Source organism: Castor canadensis, chromosome X (genome assembly GCF_047511655.1).
Source record: "Castor canadensis chromosome X, mCasCan1.hap1v2, whole genome shotgun sequence".
NCBI classification, from domain to species: Eukaryota; Metazoa; Chordata; class Mammalia; order Rodentia; family Castoridae; genus Castor; species Castor canadensis.
The window spans coordinates 102,565,125-102,590,305 of NC_133405.1; the positions used below are offsets into that span (position 1 = coordinate 102,565,125).

The 25,181-nt window shown below is 38.4% G+C and overlaps 1 protein-coding gene across 1 annotated transcript in view; it reads left to right on the forward strand.

Annotated features, from left to right (window-relative positions):
* Positions 1 to 25,181, forward strand: part of Efhc2 (EF-hand domain containing 2) — a 183,877-nt gene that overhangs the window by 94,840 nt on the left and 63,856 nt on the right. The window contains exons 8-11 of the mRNA XM_074062727.1: positions 9,656 to 9,821; positions 14,918 to 15,060; positions 18,849 to 19,045; positions 21,391 to 21,521. Of these exons, the coding sequence (XP_073918828.1) occupies positions 9,656 to 9,821; positions 14,918 to 15,060; positions 18,849 to 19,045; positions 21,391 to 21,521 (637 nt within the window). The remainder of the gene's footprint in view (positions 1 to 9,655; positions 9,822 to 14,917; positions 15,061 to 18,848; positions 19,046 to 21,390; positions 21,522 to 25,181) is intronic.

The following is a 25,181-nucleotide window of genomic DNA, read 5'->3' on the forward strand; positions in this document are numbered from 1 at the left end:
TTAAGGAGATTGGCCTATAGTTCTCCTTTTTGGATGTGTCTTTGTCTGGTTTTGGGATAAGTGTAATACTGGCTTCATAGAATGAGTTAGACAGTATTCCTTCCCTTTCTATTTCATGGAAAAGTTTAGGGAGAGTTGGTATTAGTTCTCCTTTAATGGTCTGATAGAATTCAGTAGAGAATCCATCAGGTCCTGGACTTTTCTTTTTTTGGAGGCTCTTTATTGCTGCTTCAATTTCATTTCATTTTATAGATCTGTTTAGGTGGTTAATATCCTCTTGGTTCAGTTTTGAATGGTCATAAGTATCTAGAAATTTGTCCATTTCTTCAAGATTCTCAAACTTATTAGAATATGGGTTCTTGAAGTAGTCTCTGATGATTTCCTGGATTTCCTTGGTGTTTGTTTTAGCTCACTTTTGTTTTTCTGATTTTACTAATTTGGGTTTTTTCCCTCCTCATTTTAGTCTGATTTGCCAGGAGTCTGTCAATCTTGTTTCTTTTTTCAAAGAACCAGCTTTTTGTTTCATTGATTCTTTGTATGTTTTTTTGGCCCCTATTTCACTCATTTCAGCCCTTATTTTTATTATTTCTCTCCTTCTGCTTGTTTTGGGTTCTGCTTGTTTTTGTTTTTCTACAAGTTTGGGATATAGCATTAGGTCATTTACTTGACATCTTTCTGTCCTTTTAATATATGCACTCATGGCCATAAACTTTCCTCTTAGGACAGCCTTGCTGTGTCCCATAGGTTCTGGTAGGTTGTGTTTTCATTTTCATTAACTTCCAGGAACTTTTAATCTTTCTCTTTTATTTCATCAGTGACCCAATTATCATTGAACAATGTGTTTTTCAGCTTCCAATTGTTTGCATATTTTCTGCTGTTGTTCTTGTTGAGTTCTAGTTTTAATGCATTGTGATCAGCTAGAATGCATGGGATTATTTCTATTTCCTGAGGCTTGCTTTGTGCCCTATGATATGTTCAATTTTGGAGAAAACTCCATGGGCTGCTGAGAAAAATATACGTTGTGCAGATGTTGGATGAAATGTTTGGTAGACATCAGCTAGGTCCATTTGATCTATGGTGTGATTTAGTTCTAGAATTTCTTTATTGATTTTTTTGTTTGGATGACCTATCCATTGGTGATAGGGGATTTTAAAGTCTCCCACTACCACTGTATTGGAGTCTATCTGTGCTTTTAATTCCTTTAAAGTATGTTTGATGAAATTGGGTGCATTGAGATTGGGTGCATATGGGTTGATAATTGTTATTTCCTTTTGGTGTATTTCTCCTTTTATTAGTATGGAGTGTCTGTCTTTATCTCATTTGATCAATGTAATTTTGAAGTCTACTTTGTTTGATGTAAGTATTGCTACCCCTGCCTGTTTTCAGGGGTCATTATCTTGATAGATCTTCTTCCAGCCCTTCACCCTAAGACAGTGTTTGTTTCTGTTGATGAGGTGGGTCTCCTGTAAATAACACATTGTTGGATCTTCCTTTTTAATCCAGTTTGCCAAATGGTGTCTTTTGATGCAGGAGTTGAGTCCGTTGACATTCAGTGTTAATATTGATAGGTATGTGGTGATTCTTGTTATTTAGATGTTTTTGTTGTTTAAGGGTTTGATTGTGTGCAGCTGAATTGATATTACTGTCTGATTCTTTGTTTTTTCTTCTCCTGTGGTTTGATATTGCCTGTCCTCTCGTGGTTTTGTTTTCTTTCATTATCTGTGTGCAGAATTCCTTGGAGAATCTTTTGGAGTGGTGGCTTGGTGGTCACATATTGTTTTAGCGACTGCTTATTGTGGAAGACTTTTATTGCTCCATCTGTTTTGAATGATAGTTCTGCTGGGTAGAGTATCCTAGGGTTGAAGTTATTTTCATTCAGTGCCTGAAAGACCTCACTCCATGCTCTTCTTGATTTTAAGGTTTCCGTTGAGAAATCTGCTGTGATTTTGATGGGTTTACCTTTATATGTTATTTGTTTTTTCTTTCTTACTGCCTTCAATATTCTTTCTCTATTCTCTGTGCTTGTTGTTTTAATGATAATATGTCATGGGGAAGTTCTATTTTGGTCAAGTCTGTTTGGTGTCCTAGAGGCTTCCTGTATCTGAATGGGCATAACTTTCTCTAGATTTGGGAAATTTTCTGTTATTTTATTGAATATAGTATGAATCCCTTTTCTTGGACCTCTTCTCCTTCTTTAATGCCCAGGATTCTCAGGTTTGGTCTTTTGATGGAGTCAGTGAGTTCTTGCATATTCCTTTTGCAGGTCTTTAGTTGTTTGACTAATAGTTCTTCAGGTTTTCCTCTAATTTCTATTTTATCTTTGAGTTCTGAGATTCTGTCTTCCACTTGTTCTAGTCTGCTAGAGTGGCCTTTCACTGTGTTTTGTGTTTCTATTTCATTTTTTTTCTGAGGTCTTCCATATCATGGGTCACTTCCTCTTTAATATTGTATATTTTCATCTTTAATTCATTTATCTATTCATGATGTTCCCTGTTTCACTTTAGTGTTTATTTAGGGCTCCTATGAGTTCATTTATTTGTTTCTGTGACTTCTTGTATTCTTTATTTTTGGTGTTTTGAAATTTCTTGAGTGTATCTTGTGCATTTTGGTTAACCACGTCTAGTGGCATCTCCATGAAATTCTCAGTGATTACTTGCAGGATTTCTTCTTTGAGCATGTTTTTGTGGGCATCGTTGGGTTCCTTAGTATCATTTATCTTTGTTTTGTTGGAGTCCAGAATGGGATCCATTTTTGTCATTTCCCTCTGACTGTTGTATTAAATTACTTTTATGGGGAGAATGGTTTCCATCCCTTTTTTGTCTTCCCATCACACAATTTGGTACTGTGCAACTATGTTCTTGATAAGCTAGTTGGTGTTTTCAGTCACCTGTTTTCTTTCCCTTGATTTAATTTTTGTTTTGTGGCTGTCTTGGGTTTTTAGTTAATGTGGAATGCTATTTCTGCCCCTGGTCTGGGTGTAATTTAGTAATAACTAATTCACAGGTTTAATACCTGACCAGTAGTTTAAATGTTATATTGGAGTCCCCTTGGTGGTAATATCTATAAGCAGTGGGAGTTGGGGGGTTGATATTTGTAAAGCTAGCTATAGAAATTTGGGGAGTTGAATAGGGTGGCACTAACAGGGGAAGTGGGAAGTGGGGTAGGTGAGTGGAGGAAGCAGTGTGTGGGGGGTGGTTTTTGTGGTCCTTCTGTGTGTTTGGGTGTATTTCTGTTGTAGTGTATGGTGTTTTTGATCAGGATTGTAGGGGTTTGGGATTGTGTAAAGTTGATATAGTAGGTTGGTCAGTGAGTGATGAGTGTGTAGGAGGGAGGGGTAGTCTGGTGACAGATTGGGAGAGAATGAGTGGGGAAGGTGAGGGCTGGGGGAAGAGATTGGGTGAGAAGTGGCAGAATGAGTTGTTGAGGTGGAGAGCAATGGATTTTAGCACAAGAGAAGGAAGGAGAGTGAAGGGGATGAGAGTAGGGATGAGAAGATGATGATGGTAAAGTTGATAATATAGAAAGAGAAAGAAAAAGATAATAGGAATAAAAATAAAAATAGGAAACCCACAATAACAAAAAAAAAACAAACAAAAAACCCAAAGAAATCAATAGGAAAAAAATGAACAAACAAACAAACAAAAAACAAAACAAATGAACAAAAAAGGAAAAACACCAGGTTCAGGAACAATAGAATTTCAGTCTTAGTTTATGTTCTGGAGGTACTTCTCTGGCATCCAGTCCTGATATTGGCATATAAGCAGAAGCTCTGATGTGGTCTTGGATTGGCTCGTGAGTAGTGTTTTGTTCTTCTACCAGTTGAATTGAAATTGTGAGGTGAGGTAGCTTTGCCAGATCATGCAGGGTGGTCCAGGATATTGATTTCCTCAGCTGATAGCTGTGTTACCCTTCAGCTGCAGCTGCTTGGTCAGCCCCTCCCCCAGAAAGGTGTGCCTGTTTGGTCTGTAGAATATCTCGCAGGCAGGTTTGGACCTAGCAGTGGCAGCTGTAGCGGTGGTGGCAGTCCTCAAGTTTTCTCAGTGTGACGTGTTGTGGGGATGCTTTCCATGGGCTAGGGGTTCAGGGTGTTGAGGTTAAGTTCTGGTTGGTGCTTTGCTTCTGCCAAGTGTGGCTCCAGTGTCTCAGCGAGGTTTTGGAGTTGGAGATCAGGCTATCTGCTTCTGTACCGTAGTCACCATCTTGGATCTCCAAGATTAAAACTTGATGATAGGCAATTGAAAAACATAACTTGCATCTGAAGATTACCTTCATAAAATAGATGTGGTGATAGATTGAAAGATCACCTTAGTATAAAGAAAGGATGTGGTTAAGATTCCCAAACATCAAATTCCTCAACATAGACTTCACAATTTGATCTTTGTTAGCTTGATTTTTTTAGAATATACAGTTTGCTTTTGGGAAAATAAATGTCATAATGTAGTGACTTGGTGTATCATTTGGGCCTTAGCAGCTTCTACTGGAAATGTTCTCAGCCAGTGTGCATCCCCTGCTGTGTTGCAGGCCTAGCAATCCTGAGTAAATGTCTCTATCAGCTTCAAATGCCCAGTAGTCCATTTCAGTTGAGTCCTTGTCCTTAATTTCTTTCTGACCACTTCTTTTGTTCACTCTGTGGACTTACTATATTATGTTTAAAAAGTACTTTGTACCTTTAATGCTAATATACATGAGCATTAAAACAGAAAATTATGCTAATGAAAAATTACAATGCATTTCACAGTCACATTGACTTTTTCTATTTCTCATAACATATGTTAAAAATATCCCATTTAACAGATGCTATTACTACACATTTTTGAGTTGTAATAGTGTACTTAATGTAACTAATGACTAGAAATACATCTATGGTAGAGTAGGGGGAGTGGATCAATATTCTTTGCTATTCTTTGTAGAGACTCATTTTCTTGACTTTTTTTGTAAGGTTAAATTGATATACTTAATATTAGTTATATATGCCTGTTTCTGTCATTTAAAAAAATTGAATCAATGATCTTTTTCTTTTTTGCAGTTTGACTCCTAAGTTATTTTTATTTTTTTCTTTTATTTATTTACTAGCATATTATAGTTGTACTGGGGATATGTTGTGAAATTTACAAAAGTGCTTACAGTATATCTTGGTTAGATTCACCCCTTCCATCCTTCTCCTTCATCCCCTGTCCCCACTTTCCAAGAACAGTTTCAAGAAGTCTCAGTGTTCCACCTTCACACATGAATACACAGTACTTCCATCATATTCTCCCTCCTTCACCCTTTCCTTATGCCCTCCCCCTTCCACTGGTACCTATCCCTGAGCAGAACCTCTTTTGCCTTTCTGTCCTTCATTTTTCAAAAAAGACATTTTTGTTTGTTTATGATGGTTATACAGGGAGTATCATTGTGACATTTCTTTATATATATGTATTATACCCCGAATTGGTTCGTCCCCTCCATTTTTCTCCTTTCTATCTTAGACTTCTTCCTGTGGTGATTTCAGCAAGCTTGAATGTTCCATATTCATAATTGTATAGAAAGTACATCAACAATATTCACCTCTACTTTCTTCATGTACCCTCCCCCTCCCATTAATGCCTTCCCCTTAGTGTGACCTGTTTAGTGGCTGTAACATGTTAAAAATATTTGTAAGGATAAAAAATTCAGTCATATACTCTAACAGCTGACAATTTGACTGAAGATTTTATTAGTGACAACAAACTCCCCCTGTACAACTATCACATACTAATAAAAATGTTTAAAGAAAAAGAAAATGAGAATGCTACTCACTGCTACACAGCAGTGTAGCTCAGGAGAGCTTTACCTGAGACATTACTCAATAAAACTATCAAAAAAGACTTTATTATTGTGATGCTGGTGGGGGTTAATTTTATTTATAATTCATCTGGTCCTAAAAATTTGTAAGTTAGATAAAATTTCCTGTATTATGTTTGGCATCCTTAAAGCCCAAACCAGAACAAAGTGCCATCAATAACTGTGGTTATGCCAGTAACTGTGGACACATTTCCTCCCTTGTCAGTAACTGTGGTCAATAAGAATACCTTGGTGTCTCCACTGTGCAGCATAGAGGAAGAAGCTGACTGTGCAAACACAGCTAGGGATCTCTGTAGCAGAAAGCCAGGGGAAAATTTTTAATGCGTTATTTAGCTTTGGCACTTTAGAACCTCCTCCTACCTGATGGTACCCCCATCTTATTTGGGGACAGAAAAAATGGCAAAAAGAAGGAGCTGGCTACAGTCCCAAGAAAGATGTATGAATAACTTTTCTATATAGTAGATGCAGAAGGCTTGTTAGGGTTGCAAGAGACATTGGAGCCCCTGTGTGAGACCCATTCTGACTCTTAGATGAGATTCTTTCATGCATTTAAGGATTCTAAGGAGGTAATTCCATAGATGTCTTGAACATCATAGTCCAGTGTAACCTGTGCATTAGGTAGCTTGGCTATCCTGCTGGCACTGGCTTGCCTGCTGGACTGTACCAGGTCACTCCCTCACTATTTGATATGGTTGTACAGAGATTGGCAGGTGGATTGGCAGGTGGAGGTCTGCCAGTCTTTCCTGTAGCATAAAGGTTGAAAAAGCAGGCATTTTTTCTACTAAAGGGACAGGGAAATGAAGGTAAACTGCTCTTTCCTAGGAATTTCTGCCTTGGGTTATTTCTTATCTACAAGAGGACTTTCTTCTCATTGATTCTTAGTGGCTGGGACAACTGCACTAGTAACAAGATCATTCATTCTCATTGCTTTTCAACACTTATTAGGCGGTACTTAGAATAAGGTTGAACAAAAATCTTAAAGCACCTTTAATTTTCTGCAGTCATGTCTGGCCATCTCTGAACTTTCAAGAGTAGAAGCAGCAGGACATTCAAGATGAGAGTTTAATGATCACTTGATGAAATTGACCCACCAGTTACAGCAACAGGGATAGAATTGGCTTGTAGTCTTATCACGTGACCTTGATGGAGCCAACTATTTTACTTCTTTTACTTCCCCTGTAAAGTGAAGATGGCTGAGAATTAGAGGGTTACTAAGGATTTTATAGCTCTAGCATTATGCAATTCACTGATTATTTGGCCCCTGAATAAATGCTTCACTGAAATCATTTGACCTTGGTATTAAATACAAGCAGAGGTGAGTTTACCTGGAAGCTAATGAAGCTTAATCTTTAAGAATCTCAAGGATCTTCCTTTGCAGAGGCCCTAGGACAAATCCCTGGTCTAATTTTGTTATAGCAATTTGACATTCTTTGTCTTGAAGAGCTTCCTCCAAATTATGTAATTTGACTTCAGGCTTCCCAAAGCCTGGATCCATCTCTGGGTTACTAGAATATAAGAAATAAACTTTGAGATACTTGGAGACTTTTCCCAGTAGTGCTAAGATGGTGGATAGAAAATCACCATGAAGGATCATTCAACTCCTTTATATACATGATTTCTCTGCAATTTGTTGGAATCTATAGTCATGGGTAGTCATTCAGTCCACGTATGTTTACAAGTGGTTTGGAATTAGAGGAATCAGAACATCTGAAAGACAAATATGTCTCAGGGTCTAGCAGAATGCCAGTTACATAAGATATTTGAGGAGATACTTTGTACAAAAATGTATACTTTTTTATTTGTTCAATGAATATTTTTGAACACCTGAAAGATGCAGGATTCTGGAATGATGAAAAACAAAGACAGCCAACTTGTCATTCAGATGTGAATCCACAGCTTTGTGAATGTATGTGAATTACCCAAAGAAATGTCATTTATAGTTAGATCTTGAGCTAGGACATGTGGTGTTATAAAAGGCAGGGGTGATAGAGTAGAACAGTTCTCAGCTTTTATACACTAGATGGCAGTGTGGGTGCAGAGGAAAGTTCTAATTTGGTTCTTTTGTTACTTAAATCTGCTGCAAAATTTATGTAGTTGAGAAAACAACAGTGTTTTATAAGACCTGAAATGGTGACGCATGTAAAATATATTCTTAATTATTTTGTGATTCAGTATGTGCCCTCTTTTGGTTAGACTGCTCAAAGTAGTATTTCACCTCTGTGGAAACTGCTCAAGCCCCAATTTTCTAATAATGACATAGAGTTTTCCTGCCATTCTGTGGTGCTTGTCTGGAAATGAAGGTACTGGGCAGTGGTATGTTTGATGTAATGGTGAGCAATGATAGAGTCTACTGCAATTCTCATTCCAAGATTTGCATGTCTTCTTTATTAGCAAGGCTTCTCCTTAGTCCTCACAAAAGTAGCAATAGGACAGGCTCACAAGTCTATTCTGTACCGCAGACAGTCTGCCCCCTTTCACGAAGCCAGTGTGAAATATTTGATGGCATTCTCTTTGTCAACATGTCTGCTGTGAGCAGTTTCTGTTAGGATGGGGATTGTGCTTGGGGAATTTCACACCAAGGCTGCTAGGAAGCCTAAGGAAAGGTGAAAGCTAAAAATGTTTTAAAATCAAGAGTTAGAAATGGCTTTAGCCCTTAGCCTTTAGATTAATCAGTTTTTTAAAAATCTACATCAATTTTTAGAGTTAGGCTGACTTAGATGATAAATTTATGCACATTTTCTCTTATGATGGTGTTTACTAAAATCTGTACTCTTCCTTCTGTTAGAATGTTGACAAATGGAAAAGGCAATCTTTGCTTATGTGGAATTCCTTTTGTTCACAACTGAACACACCTATCAAGCTTAGGGGAGAAGAGAAAAGTGGATTATGTGGTTTTGTTTTGATTTAGGGAAGATACCAACATCTTCTTTGCCATTCATGTTGGGGCAAACAGTGACTTGGATAGACTGGGTCGATATGTTATTTATTCTGGAAAGCACAGTTGCTTCTTAGAGATTAGACAGCCTTGTGAATGAGTACCTAGGAGCCCATTACACATACATTCCTAGGTCTTTCTCCTTCTCCACAGAAAACAAGTAAATGAGTGTAATCAACAGTTTTTACTATTTAGTACTCCCTTTCACAGAGCAGGCAATTGGGTGCTTTAAGGGTTTTTTGTTTTGGTTTGGTTTTTTGCTTCATTGCAAGTACAATTGCAGTCTTTTCTTGAGCAGTAAGGGGTGATCTGGAGCAGTGGCTGGAGGGAAGAAAGAAATTTTATTTTTTGTGTTTTGAACTAGATAGCAGAATGTGTGTCCTACAGTTGAATTATGGCAAGAGAGGGGTCTGAAAAAGGGTTCAGGAGGAGATGCTGGCTGATGGATCAGGTTAAAGGAAAAGCAGTCAGGTGTTAGTCCTATTTGGAAAAGAATTTTATTAGCAAGTGTTGACTGAAGATAGGAGAGGACTAAATTTCAGGTTAAAATATAGAATGAGTAGCATAAAGTTTCAGGTTTGAATTTTCACATCAGTGGAAAAATCAAGAAGGAACAAAATGATATTCAGAAATGGGGATGTGATGAGAAAAGGTAAATGTTTACTTATTTGATACTGATTTGTTTTTGAACCAATGGCAATTATTCAGTGAATTCTGTGCTTTTTGTAAACATGATTGAAACCTACTCTCATGGGATTTTGGTGTGTTTTATTTGAAAGAGTTTAAAATAGTCTACAAAGATCTCCAGGTTCATCTTGAAATCATAACAAACCTTTCAAGTCAGCCATAATCAGGGCAAAAAATATTGATGTTTTGTTTGCCTTTGTTTTGTCATAGAGAACTTTCCCTCCATCTCAATCAAAGCTCCTCCTCCTCCAAAAATAGATAGGAAATTTCCACCTTACAATGGCTTTGGGTCTGAAGAGGATTCTCTCCGTACCTGCATAGGCCTCGTGCCCACACCTCACAGGAAGAACTTCAAGAAGTTCATGGAAGAAGACAGGTACTTGAGGGAACCATGATTGTAGTCCTGTCTATTCAACTGTGTTTGGGGTTTACAGAATAATCCTCCTGATGAAACAGGTGTCACACAGCTCATCTGATTTCAAGTCCAGGGACATGTTGTAGCTTTTTAATGAAGTTGATTAACAAGAAGGTATTCCTGGGTTCTTCCTTGACTATTCAATTTGGTATATCATCTGGAGTCATCCCATCTATGTGGTCTTTCCATAATCTATCTGCCTGTTTTTCTATCTACTGTCTTTCTGTCTTCCTGTCTCCTGTCTTCTGTCTTCCTGGTTCTGAGGAAATGATGTAGAGGAGGAATCAGCCATTCCTGATAGCCATTCAGATGTGCCATTTAGGGTGAAAGCAGTCATGGACAGAATGTAAACACACGTGTGACTATGTTCCAGTAAAACTTTTAATGGACATTGACATTTGAATTTTATGTAATTTTTACCTATCACAAAATATTATTATTCTTTTGATTGTTTTCAACCATTTGAAAATGTACAAACCACAGTTAGCTTAAAGGCCATGCAAACACAGGTGGCTGGCTGGATATGGCCCACAGACTGTGGTTTGCTAACCCCTGCTATAGGGATTTCAAGATTTATAAGTGTTTTTCAAAATGTTATTTTGGCATTTAATATTGTTTTGATTTGAGAGGTTTGGCTGAGTTCAGTAACAATAGATTGCTCAGATGACAGAATGTAATTTCAAAAGAAGGATTTTTCAAAAGTATTCCAATATACATGAGGCAAATCCACTTGAGTCATGTATGTAATTTGTAGGCACTGTCCATTGCTACTTTTTGCTTCTGCAGGAACAGCAGGCCTTGGAGAAAGAAGTCAGAGAAAAAGTGGTGGGAAAGTGTTTAGAGATGCTTGAATAGGATGTGGACTAAAAATTGTAATCCTATGTGAAGGAGATAAAGGGTGGGGAGATCTTGAGAAGAAAAATGACAAAGGGACTAGGAGAAGGAGAAGAAAAGGAGCATCCCCAATTCACTCAAATCAAATGGGGTCACATACTGTTGTTGAACATTTGAAGGAGAAAGAACAGTAGTTGTGTTCTGTCTGTAAAAGTGGTCCACCTCTCTTGTTGAGATGTCCTTCATCTTTCAATAAATAATCTTTTATTACTTTAAGCATTTTAAATTCAGTGCTACTCAAAGTGCTTGTCAGAAATGCTAATTCTTATGTCTCCCTCTAAACTGACTGAGAAAGAAATTCTGGGGGTGAATCCCAGCACTGTGTTTTCCTAAGCCCTTCAGGGGATGCTGAGGTACACCAGTGTTTGAGAATCACTGATTTTTTTTGTCATATAAGATGGATACCAACTTATTACCATTCTTCTTTATTAATAATAGTGTTACGGTGAGGTTCCTGGGTAGGTCTTTTGATAGACACTTCACTTACTGCTGTTTTTAAGGGCAGCCACTCAGAGGAGGTGGGCAGAAAGAATATCCCTATTGTAAAAAGAGAGGGAAGTTTTCTTATAAGTAAACAAAATGAAATATTATCCAGGGTGTTGCTTCTGGAACCCAGGGAAAAACAGTTCTTTGTGGGTAGCTGACTTTGTCTCTCTTTCTGTCTGTACTGTATAAACTTGCCCACAGAATCCTGACTGCAGACAGCAGTGCATGTCATGCTATCATGACTGGAGGACAGTATATAGGCACAAATGTCTCTAATTTCATTTCTTTCTGTCCACTTCTTGTTTTGTGCCAGGAATACACTTCCATCAAGCTCCTTCCACACAGTGACCTTGTTTCCATAGTAACTGGCACATTCAGCTAGAGACTCATGCAGGAGTTTGAATGACCCAAGGTTTTAAAACTGTGAGAACCTGAGGAAGATGATCTCATAACGCATATAACAGATAGTTTCTTAATAGAAATAAAGAAACTGTGATTTGGGACATGACATTGTACATGACATTTTGATTTTATCTATTGCTATTAAAGCAAATTTATCGGGTGTTATTGTTAGGTTAATGCTGTCTTCTATGAGTCATTGGAGGAAATCATTTCAAATTGAGACATATGATGAGTTTTGGTGGACATGAAGATCCTTATTGTCTGGGTAAACATCACTGCGGTGGCCTGCTGGGGAGATTGTCTAGTCTGATTTGGAAGGACCAGAATATCTTTCTTGCTGCATGGGCCTGAATTAGTTACCTTGCTTTCTGAGTACTCACAATTCTGTGCTGACTATACCTCTAATAATAATATTACCACTAATAAGCAATTAATGGTTCCTGTATATTAACTACTGTAGGGAAGTAGACAGTATTACTGTATCCATTCCCTACATGAAGAAACTGAGGCTCGGAGGGACTCTGCAACTTGTCCAAGATCACATATCTAATTTTTAGTTGAACTAGAATTTGAATCCAGGGAAATCTGACTTCTGGAGTTCTTTTCTTGCCATAGTCCATATCACAGAGCATGGGGATTACTTACTTATATAATTTGTAGGATCCACAGACCAAGAGCTCTTTGAGGTCAGGGACTGGCTTTATTGTTTCCCTAAGAATTAGAACAATGCTGCTGCATACATGGAGGCTAGTAAATATTTTGCCCAAGAAGAAAATGAGTGGGTAGGTTATGTGAGTATAGTAAGTAGAATAAATAGTAGCTGCTCCAGTTCTTATTGATAGATAGAAGGGGCAGATGACCAGGAAGATTATTATCCTATACTTATGCTGTTCATGAACATATAGCATGTAAAAAGTCATGGTTTAATTAGTCATTTCTCACTTGTTTCAAATATTGTCCATCTGCTGTCCTCATAAGCCATTTTTTCTACCTTTAAATTTTTCCCCATTACTAAAAATAAGCCTTCACATGTCTTCTAACCACAAGTTTCTATAGCTGCAGCTTTTAAAAAGGTTTTTATTAGATGTGTAGTTATGGGTAAACCATTCACTTGCTTAGTCAATAGATATTTCCTGAGTACCTGCTGTGTGCCAAACAGTTAACCTAGGTGCTTGTCATACAACCTGAGTGTTTGCAATACATTGGTGAACAAAGCACACACAAAGCCTTGCTACTCTCATAAAACTATGAGAACAAACTTGTTTGTGACATTATGGTTGGTACAGGAAGTATGAGTAGGTGATCAGCTAGGAGGGTGGAGATTGTGATAAAAAGTATGTTCAGATAAAAAGTATGTTTGATAATTAGCTTATTAGTCGAGGAAATATCTGAAGACACTTGCAGTGTTTCTTACAGTGTGCTCTGGGGACCTCATCAGAATCTCTTGGTGTGCCTGGCATGCTTAATAATGCAGGTTTCTGGAAATGCAAGCTTAACTACTGGGTCCTTATCTCTTGGGGTAAACTGTGGATTCTGCATATTTAACAAGCTTCCCAGGTGACCTTTATATATAATAAACTTTGTGAACCACTAGTTTAAAAAAACTTTGTGGAGTAGATGGATATATTTCCAGTTGATAAGATCTCTAGAACACTAGAACTAGCTGAATAAATATGGCATGTTGAAAAGTCCACAGTTAATATACGCACTTACAAATTTAAGTTCTTAGAATTTAAATTTACCTGAGATTATACCTCATACAGTTGTGTCAGTGATATTCTAGGCATCTGAAAAATTAAGGATTTTTCATGAGAGGGGGCTACTGTATCTATTTGTTAGTTATAAATCCAATTGGGTGAGGTCTATCTGAAACCTGGGAACTAGTCGCTAAGAAAAACCAGCAGTATTGACTGCTTTGCCCAGGCTGCCCTTGGGCTAGCCTTACAAATTGCTGTGTTGCATCTCACCTGAGTTCTCAACTGGGAATTTTGGTGCCATGATTTCTCAGCCCAGCTTCTTGAACAATCCAAGAAAGGTATCACTGTGAACACAAAGAATGAATTTTAGCGTGGGAGAATCTTCAAGTGAGGACCATTCTGCTTAGAATTGTGACAGGGATATGGTGAAGGACACGGTTGATTTTATTGTGTGCCTTTCTTTGGGTAATAATTTTGATTATCAAAGACCTTACTGAGGGCTTGCTATTTGTTACGAGGGCCACCTTTCACTGGTTGGTATCTGCAGACATGCTTCTGCTGAGAGAATATAAATTACTTTCTTTAGTGGCCAAGCAATCAACTTTGGGAACTGTTTGGTTTGTTTTGTTCCATTTTGTTTTTTTTGAACACAGGGTCTTGCTATGTATCCCAGGCTGGCTTTGAACTCACAATCCTTCTTCTCTGGCTCCTGTGTGTTGGGATTATAGGCATGTGCCACCATGCCACCTAGGGAACTTTTAATTCTACAATTTGATCCTTTCTTCAGCCTACTACTCATGCATAGAGTTCTAAGTGCAACTTCCAATCTATGTTTCTACAAGCTTTCTAGAAATGTTTCTGCAAACATTTATTGAATACAGTACTTATAATGTAAAGTGTTATATTAGATACTAGTTAATAAGGCACGTGCTTCCCTTTGGAGAACAAATTCATAATACTACCTAACTTATAGGTGATAAGTGCTATGAAAAAGAGGCATGTTGATAATATTTGTTACAGCATTTAAAAGAGAATAGTTAACTTTTCCCCTGAAGGAAATTGGGATTGATGCTGGGGAGATGTGGGAGTGAGAGAGGGCAGGGAGGATGTGGGTTGCAAGGCAGAAAAGTCCCAGGGTAGTGGGTGGTGAAACCTGAGGGTGGCCCCAGGCATGTGCAGAGCATACCCTCTGGATTGGATAAGGGCAAGGGACTAGGTGTTTGTGCTCTATCTGATGCAATTACTGTCATTGCTAACTGGCTCATGATTAATAAATAGTCCATTAATTTGAGCAGTATGTTTATAACATTTGTGTTGGGTCTATTCCCAATGTGCTTCCCAGGACATAAAAGAATAAGAGATACTTTTATATACTGAAAAAATTCCTCTGAACTTAGATTTAGAACCTTAAGAAGATGTTTGGAGTCTTTGACTTTAGAAAGTTTAAGTTTCTGTGTTAAAACCATGGCATAATTTTGCAGGCTTTTAAAAATTTTTAATTTATTATTATTTTTTACATATATGATGTGTGGGAGATCACTTGTGTAATGCTCTAACCCTCATTTCTCTTCTATTTAGCTATGGCTACGTAAGCAATATACTCCGGTATTTTGCAAAAATGATCACAGACAAATGTGCTGATGTGGACAGGTTGTTTGTTATTTCATATTTTCTCAGTGATGACACACTTTCAGTGTTTGAACCTATAGAGAGGAATTCAGGTAAGAGACATCTTCCACAGCATTTTCCTCAGGATATTTAACTACCTCTTCTTTTGGAAAATTAGGAAATATGTTATTTTTATATCCTAGGTGATCTATGATAAAGTTTTTTTTTAAGCCAATAGATTTCTTTTTACAAATTTGTCTTAAGTGCAGGAACCCAAATATATAAATAATAAATGAGGAACAGTTGTGGGTGGTTCAGGGCTGGCAAACCTGTGATAAATCCCTTTTGCCACTATTCCCTCCTTCTTTGAGGCAATTCTGTGGAACTCAAGGGCTTCAGAGTCATGGTGTGGCTGTCACAAGTCCTGCTCACAACCAGCAAGCCAAGAGAACACTCAAATTCAAACATTACAAAGCCAAGAGAACATTACAGATTTTTTTGCTTGACTGTATATAAGATAAGAATTCCAGATATACAAATTTAATCTTTAGGATTCATCTTTCTCTGGCCCTTCTGTCTGTTGAGGAAATTGCCAAGGTTCCACCCTCCAAACCTATAAAGTGCTCTTTGCAGTATGCGATACCATGGCCTTTGTTGAGGGTCACCATTAACTTACCAAATTATGGAACTGTGGGACTCTGGTTTTTTTCTTTCTCCATGTTTGCAACTTTTTGTTGTTTTTGCAGTTATGGGGTTTGAACTCAGGGTCTTGTACTTGCTAGGCAGGCACTCTATCTCTGAGCCATGCCTCCAGCTGCCCTCTGATTTTTTTTTGTTGTTGTTGTTGTTGTTAGTAGCTCCTCCCTCTGTTTCCCTTATCCTTAGTTTAGGAATGTATCTCAAGTATCTTTTTTTTATTTCTAGTGGGACTAGGGTTTGAACTCAGAACTTTGCACTTGCAAAGTAGGCGCTCTACCACTCTTGAACCACACTTCCAGTCCATTTTGCTCTGGTTATTTTGGACCTGGTGTCTCAAACTATTTGCTTGGGTTGACCTTGAACCACAATCCTCCTGATCTCAGCCTCCCAAGTATCTAGGATTATAGGCATGAGCCACTGGTGCTCAGCTCATGTTTACAACTTTTATCTGTGCTGAAGACACACATTTGGGAAGAGTAATTAGTGATATGTTGGTTAACTAGCTCTTTGAAAAAAAATTTTTTATGCCCTGATTGTTATTGTTTGCCAATTTCCATAGAGTGAATACCCCATTGATGGCCAACTTCAAGAAGCTAGCAGTTTAAAAACTGGCTTGCAAAATCTTTAAAAATTAACAGTCAGCTCATATGAGCCACTTAGCACACAAATAAATAATGAATAACTGTGTAATTAAGTCAGACTCCCCAGTAATTTGAATAGTGGAAAATCTTAAAAGTATGAAAGCGAATAAGGATGAATGTAAGTTATGCTTTCAATGGCAAAAACAAAACAAACAAACAAAAAAGCCAGCTCTACACGTTTAGAATTGGGAAGATGTAGCCAAGCAAATTTTTAGAAGGGCAAAGGTAGTCAACTACAAGCTTAATTAATAGCAGCCATCACTGAGTACCTACTATTATCGTTACAAGAACTTCATGGGGTTACGTTTCATGATTGGCTAGGTCTTCCAGGAAGCAAATGTGGGGCAGGATTAAATATGCAAGAGACTTAATGCTGTTTAGGGAAAATGTAGAGAAAGCTTAGAGAGCCATTAGACTGCAGTGGATTCTGACTCCTATGAAGGGCAGACAGAATTTTAAGGAATTTCTGTGAGACTATACCAAACTTCCTATTTCAAGGAGCTCTTGTTTTTGCTGGAATGAGTCAGTCTTAGTATCCCTGCCTTATGCAGTCATTTGTTGACAGCAGCATGTGGGAAGCATGACCTTGACATACACCTGAGGATGGATTTCAGAACACAGCAGGTGGAGCCTTCCATCAGTTATGTTCTCCACAGTAGATAATCTGAGAGGTACATTTTCATGGTCCCCCACAAATTTTATTCCAGTTTTACCAATGAGAAACCACAAAGGTTCAGGAAGGTTTAAAAACTCTTAAAGATCATTCAGTAGGCAAGTAACAAAATTGGGATGGAATACAGCTCTATTTGGCTCCAAAGCCTGTGTCTTTCCACCACCTGTCATGCCTGAATGTGATAGGAAGGATGTAATAAAGATCACCCTAAATGCTCATGTGGGCTCAGCTTGTATTCATAGGTCTGTAGATTTCAGTTCCATATAACAAGGCCCTGGAGTCTCCTGTTCAGCTCTGCTTGCTGCTTTCCAAGAGATTAAAAAAATAATAATAATGCCCAGCCAGGTTCTGGTGGCTCATACCTGTAATCATAGCTATTTGATAGGCTACTTGATTGAGGTTCCAGGCCAGCCCAGGCAAATACTTCACAACACCCCATCTCACCCAATAGCTGGGTACAGTTGCATGTGCCTGGCATCCCAAGCTGTGCGGAACTGGGATTGGGAAGATCAAGCTTTCAGACCAGCTCAGTTTGTGAGATCCCATTTCAATGGAAAAAAGCTGGGCCTTATCATCCCAGCTAGGTGAGAAGCATAAAGTAAGAGGATAGACTGACCTGGGCAAAAAGTGAGAACCTGTCTCCAAAATAAGAAAAGCAAAAAGGGCTTGAGGCTCAAGGGGTAGATTGCCTGCTTAGCAAGTGTGAAGCCCTGAGTTCAAATTCCAGTACCACAAAGAAAAGCCCAGAAGAGAACAGATGGAATGATGAGAATTCTGGAAAGTAGGCAATATAAGGCGTTATTAAAAGAAGCAAAGATACTTTTGCCAGTAGAAAAAAAGAGATGTGGTTTCCTATAATTATCTTTCAACACTTAGTCTCCTTTTCAGAGGTGGAGGTAGCTTGCCCTTAATCTGCATGTCAGGTTAAGTATAAGACAAATCAGTGTAAGTGAGCACTTACACTTGAACTGGCATTGTTCAAGCATGCTCTAAAGATCAGGAACTTCCTGATGTCCCACTTACTTAGTATACTATAGGGTGTATAGAGCAAATACTTCCTAAGTGTTTATTGGATTAGGAAGAGAGGAAGGAAAAACTTGGAATAGCATCTCACTTTTTAAAAACACTCACCCATAAAGTCTTTTTATAAAAAAGTTAATTGTACAATGTAATAGGTTTAATTATGACATTTCCATACATTATATATATATAATCTCCTCCTCCTCCCCCTTTTCCCTTTCCTTATCCCTAGTAGTCTCCCTTTTACTTTCATGTCATTTTTGTTTTGCTTCCCCCTTCCCCCAAGTTCCACATGAGAGAAAACATGCAATACTTGTCTTTTGGGACTGACTTATTTCACTTAACATCATGATCACCAGTTCTATCTGTTTTCCTGCAAATAACATAATTTCATTCTTCTTTATGGCTAAATAAAAATCTATTGTGTGTGTGTATGTGTTTGTATGTCACATTTTCTTTATTTATCTGTTGCTGGGTACCCAGGCTGATTCCATAACATAGGTATTGTGAACAATACCCCAATAGACATGGGTATGCATCTGTCTCTGTTGTATGGTGACTTTGATTCCTTCAGGTATATACCCAGGAGTTATATAGCTGGGTCATATGGTAGTTTTGTTTGGTTTTTTTAAGGAACCTCCAACACCAATTTCCATAATGGCTACACTAATTTACATTCCCACCCACAGTATATAAGTGTTATTTCTTCACCAACTACCTTATTCTTTCCCTGAGTCTAGGAATAATAGGTAGTATGAGTTGACAGATAAATTGTACAGTCTGTGTTGGAGGATGAAGTAACTAAAGGCAAGTCATATGGTTCTTTTAAGAATAAAGACTACCCATGAACCTTTCTCTTTTGCTATAGGGAATGCAGGTGGGATGTTCTTGAAAAGAATTCGTGTTAAGAAGCCTGGACAAGAAATCTTTAAAAGTGAACTATCAGAATATATCAAGGCTGAGGAGCTGTATGTTGGAGCTACAGTGAACGTAAATGGCTACCTGTTTCTTTTGCTGAATGCTGATGAGTACACCTTAAACTACATGGAGAAGAATACAGACAGGGTGAATTTACTTTATACAATTCTTGACTTGCCTTTCAGCCTTCTGCATTGTGTATTTTTCTTTCTCTAGGGCCTTTTCTTCTGCATCTTGCCACTGGTTTTACATTGTGCATTGACACATGTGGGTATGAATAATGAATCCGTGCCACTTTGCCATAGGTCCTTTCATGGAGGCCAGGTCCCTGTCTCCTCTGTTTACACGCTTGGCTCTCCGCCGCCCAGCATCACGGATTCCAGGCACAGGCAGGAGGCAGAACCAGATTGAATCAAGTTTCCTGGGTTTTCTGCTGACCCTAATAATATTTTCAGAAAGAAATGCAACAACTATAGGGAAGGAAGAAAATCTGGTGCCACACACTGTGCCATCCCAGTTAATTGGCACAGGCCAACAGACAAGGCCAAGACTGGAACAAACAGAAACCCCAGGGGACTCAGTAGTTGCTGGGGTTGCAAGTTCCTTAAACAGTGGCCACCTGAAGCCTAAATAAGAATTTAAGGAGAAATTGACACAGTGAGTTTAAAGAGGTATTCTTTATTCAGGTGTTTTTCTTTTTGAAACAGCATCTCACTATATTACCCAGACTGGCCTGGAACTCACTATATAGTCCAGGCTGTCTTCCAACTCGCAGTCCTCCTGTCTCACTCAGCCAGCTTTTCAGAGTAAAAGAATTATAGGTGTGTGCTACCATACCCAGCCAAAGTTTTTTTTTTTTTGAAATGAGATGGCACATTGATTCTGCTACTAAAAGTGCTGTTATGGCAATGTTGTTGAGTAAAAATAATATTGATGAAATCTTGATTTTTAAATGTGGAGTCGTTCAGTGTATAGACATGTATACTTTGGAATCATTGTTCATACTGAGAAATCTTATCTGGAAATGTTTTATTTTAAAAGTTCACCAGTAAGTAATAATATTTACATAACATTAGAATATGCTCAGGGTTAAGTTGCTAGATTCATTCTCTCCACATATGTCACATTGTCCATGTCAGTATGGGTCATCTGAGAAGCAAATGCCAAGACAGAGTTAGACATGCAAGAGGTATATGTATAGTGGAAAAGGTCTTTAAGGGGTACAAGGAGAGGAAAGCAAGAGGAGGTAGATGATGGGTGGAACCTTCAGAGTGCCACGCAGGTCTGACCCCTCTCGAAGAGAGATGAAGGAAGGAGAGGTGAATGGGAAGAGTTTCAACTGGGCAGTACAGCTCCAAGAAAGTCTCAGCCAGGTCGATGGAGAGCCCTGAACTCTTGCTTACTATATTTTCAACTTACAATAGGTTTATTGGGACATAGCCCCACAGTAATTTAAAAATTACCTGTATATAATGAAATATAGTTAGGGTCTCTTTGTTTTGTTACTATTTTTGTAGTGCTGAGGATGGAACCCAGAGCCTTGCACATGATAAGACAGCACTCTACCACTGAGCTATACCCCCAGCCAAAACGTAGTTTTTAGGTATAAAGAACTTTTCTCCTTTCAGAATGATAAAAGCAGTAAAGGACATTATCTGGTATCAGCATCTCAAGTGAAAATTGTATTATCTTAAAACTTCTCTTAACAAAGACACTGTAAGCGGAGAAAGATTAATATACTCTTTAATACCAGTCTAAGGAGACTTTTCAAAAGACCTTATAGATCTTATCATAGACATTGATGAAAGGAAATACAAAAAAAGGAAAGTGAGTGGGGCCTTCAATAGATGCCAAACCATCTAGATCCTTTTATAGTGGAATAGAGGAGCTTTATACTAAATTACCATCAATGTTTTTATTCTAAAATTTCATCTTCTCATTTTTGATCTCATAGCCATAATTATTTACAATCTTATTCTTTACTGGGATTGAATAAAAAGTAGTCTTACTAAGTCAAAAAGCTAATCACAATGTAGGATGTGTTCTTTGGCTGCCTAGAGGACAAATGTATGGAGATTACAGTGCCGTGTGAATCTGTGACACTCAACTTTGCTCTGATCAGTGCATCACTTGGTGGCAACAGTTCTGGGGAGCCCATTCTAAAGATCTAGAAAAAATGAGGGTATATTTATCTAATTTTGAATCCCCAATCTTTCCATTAAGGTCTGCCAAAATATTGGGCCCATGTCCAAGGGTTATAGGGAGGAGGCTGAAGTGAAAGCAGAGATTATTTACTGATCTCTGTGGCCTGCTGTCCTTTAAGCTCATTTCAGATCTAGGGCCTATGCTAATGTCAGTTATTGTCCTAAAGCTAGTCATGTATTCTTCATGTTGGTCTCTATGGAAAGATATGTCCAGCTAATTTTAGGTTCACCATGTGAAGTTTCTTTCATGGCCTTCAGAAATGTCTTTTCTTTCATTTCCCCTTCCAGTTTCCATTTAGCAACATCAATTTAGCCCTACAAAAGCTGAAAGAAACAGAATCAAAATCAAGAGAGATCAAGCAGATATTTTCAGCTGCTGACTGTAAGCACACGAAGGTGGTAGATTATAATACATTCAGGTAAGCCATATTCTGCTAGACTATCCAAAGAGCAAAAAGATAATTTCTTTCCTAGTACTTCCTAATCAATTGGCTACATGCTTTTTATTAGGAATTGGCATGTCTCTGTATTCGTATTACTTTATGGTCAAGTTTTACCCATTAATATTCTAGTAAGTTTTGTGTATTTACATATAAGAGAAGTTTATATGTGGGTGCAGAGACAAAAGCATAGAAAGTCAGTTTGTCAGACCTTGTGAATCATGGTATTGGAGGATCAGGGAAACTGTAGGAATGGTATATCTGCGTGAAAAAGGCAGAAAAAGAAATTGTAAGTAAGAGAATGCAGGTAAGAGCACCCCTCCAAAATCTGTGAGACAAAGGAAGAACATCTCCCTAGTAATATGACTAAGTTGGAAAAGATAGTGAAAAGTTTACTGATTACCAGAGAAAAGGTAATATTTGTACATCCATGTATGTATTCTGAAGGACAAAACTACAGAAATTGAGGGGAAAATATATGACAGAAGTTAGAAGTATTATAAGAAGTCATGACCAACAAAGATTTTCCCTAAGGTAAAGCTAAATTCTGAGACTGTCCAGTGGCTGACCTAGGCAAATTTCCAAACAGTAGAAACACATGGAAATTCAAATTCAGGGTCTGGTACAATTGTGAGAATGCTTAGCTTGAAAACAAAGTGAATGGAGCGTTCAAGAGAATGTGAATTAAATCATGGATGGAAGACAAAGGGGACTTTTTCTTTATGCTGAGAATTCTGCCTTCTGAGAACAATAGTGGCTGCAAGCTATATAGTAAACTGGGCTTGATGTAGTCAAGATGTGTGGTAAGAAATGAGGAAGGGTGCCCAGGCGAGTGTTACAGGGAGGTCGTTCCAACTTTATGTCTACAGTTGCCTGTTGCATCACTACCTGATGGCCTGGAGCCCACATGAGGCCCAAAGTGTCCTAAGTGCTCATTTCTTGTTTTAACAAAGCTATATTGTGTCTTCAAAATATTCTTTTGAGAGAAGCAGTCAGAGGACATAATTTTATTGTTTAGAATTCCCAACCTTCTGGGATCAATAAAAATTTATGGTTCTTTGTTCATAGTCACATACACATGTTCATGATGTTTGGGAATATAAATGGAGACAGAATAAAGAGCAAAGGTAATTACTCTGGCCATGGACTATGGAAAGCACTGGAGGAGAAAACAAGAAATTTCTATCAAAAATGAAGGAGTAGTTTTATTATTTTGTGCCCTTCTACAAAAGCATCCATTCTCCCAACGCTTTCACAAAGTCTGTTGGAAACACTTTAATGAGTTCATGGGGCTTTGGGGGAAGTACTTAGGCCAGGCGGGATCTCCAAGGAGGAGAAATTGCTATGCAGATGTAGGCCTGACCCTAATTGTGGGTGGCATAAGGGGCTTCCATACTGTGTGGTTGGAGGGCTGGCCTCAAGACACTACATGCCCAGAAAACAAAAACAAAAACAACAACAAGAAAAAACTCTCCATCCAGAAATTCCTTAAGAGAAAAACCAGCTCAAGTTACATGTAGCCTGAAAAAAATCCTTCAGTGGCTTTCTATTGTCCTTACAATAAGATCCAAACATTTGACTGCAGCCACCAGAGTCTTGAGTGATGTGACTGTTTATACTTCAGTGTCATCACTTCTTTTCTTCAGCCTTGTTCTTTTGCCTTGCTAGTTGTCTTTCAGTTTTTCAAACACATCAAGCTCTTTCCTGTCTCCAAGCCTGTGCACACATAATTCCGTCTTCTGCCTGAAAGGTGCTCACCACTACCATTTCCAGAGCAAATTCTAGGAATCATTACTAAAGGGCTTTTCTTTGTTTGACTATCCTGTCTGAAGATTACCCACTGTTTTTCTTAGCCCCTTATGTTTTTTTTTTTAATAGCAATTTGCAATATTTTACTTACAGACCTGTTTACTTGGGGGAATGTGTATGTGTTTGCTTGAATATGTTTTCTTCTATTAGCATGTGAACTTTCTGAGGGCAGGGTCTTTTTCACTGCAGTATTCCCTAGCACCTTGCACTGAGATCAATACAGACATAGTTACGGAATGAAATAATGAATCATTAAGTTGTTCTTAGAGGCTCTAGTTTGGAGGTGGTCACATGTTCATTGTTTTAATCTATTTTCTCTTGCTGTAACATAATGCCTGAGACTGAGTAATGTATACAGAAAAGAGATTTATTTATCTCATAGTTTTGGAGGTTCAAGAATACAGCCTCAGTATTAGTTCTACTCTGGTGAAGATCTCGTGGCAGGTGGGATCATGGTGGGAGCACATATAAAAGCGATCAGAAGATGAGATAGAAAGCCAGAGAGTAAAGAGATGCCAATCTTTCTCTTTTATAACAATACTTGCAAGAACCAACCAGGGTTCTGTGAGAACCACATTCATCTCTTCCCATCACAGTGCCCTCACTATCCTAATCACCTCTCATTAGACTCTGTCTCTTAAAGGTTCCTACCACCTTTCACATCACCACCACAGACCAAGCTTCCAACACATCAACCCTTGGGGGACAAATCACATCCAAACCATAGCAGTCTCCAAAAGAGAGTATAGACCAGAAGTCAAGATGTTCTGGTCCACATGACCTGCTTGGTGTTTGGGCACTAAGTCCCTGAGCTTGGGGCTCCCCCTCTTTGCTTGGACTACAAGTGTAGGTCACTACATTGTCTTCAGTCTTCTCTTTTGCTTCTCACATCCTTGCCTGGGCAAGGATAAAGGAACTACATAGCCACTTTCACATCACACCTAATTTAATTTTCTGCTCAGTGGTTTCTTTTTATGTGTATGCACACATGTGGGTATTCTGGCTGCCCTCTGCAGAAGAGAACCTCTTTAAGAGTGGAGGCCTTCTCTTGTTTTCTGTTTTAGTCTTATCACTATCAGGGTACCTAGTAAATAGAGGTGTTAGTAAATGTTAGTTGAGTGGCTACATTTTACATAGTTCTCACTGCTTTGGCATTGACCTCTAGGTTGATGTCTTCATATTAGTTCCTCAAGCTCTGACCTTTCTCCTGAACTCTAAACCTGGAAGTATGAGTATCTCTGGAATGTCTTCCCCTCAGATGTCCCTTAGGCATCCCAAAATATCTTTCCTTAAATTGACCTCATTTTCTTCTCCCATAAAATTGCAGCTGAGGACTGTTTCCTAGTAAAGGTCACCACATGTGTTCCCAGAACCCAGGCCAGGGGTCTGCCTTGTCTCTCCCTTCCCTCCTATCTCTTCCTCTCCCACCCACCCTTTGGAATTCTTCTTATCTACCTCAGAAAACTTTCCCTACTTTGCATGCTCTGCTTCCTTGCCACAGCTCAGCTTTCCATCTCTGTTCCCTAGTACTCTATGGAAAGCTGTGTCCCTGACCTCCTTTTTTGAACTCTCATCCTACAGAGTTTGGCAAGAGTGACTTTCCTAAAATCTGATCAGTTCATTCCTCTGTTCTAAACCTTGTGTCAACTTCTTGTCATCTCTAGGACAAATTCCAGTCTCTAAATGTATCATGTGAGTTTGGTCATGATCTGTTCTTGGCTTACCTCTTTCCCCTTGTTTCTATTTTGTTAGAATACTTTTCTAGAAGTTTCCATTTATTGAACACTTACTATGGGCAAAAAATTGTGCTAAATGTTTTATATCTACTCT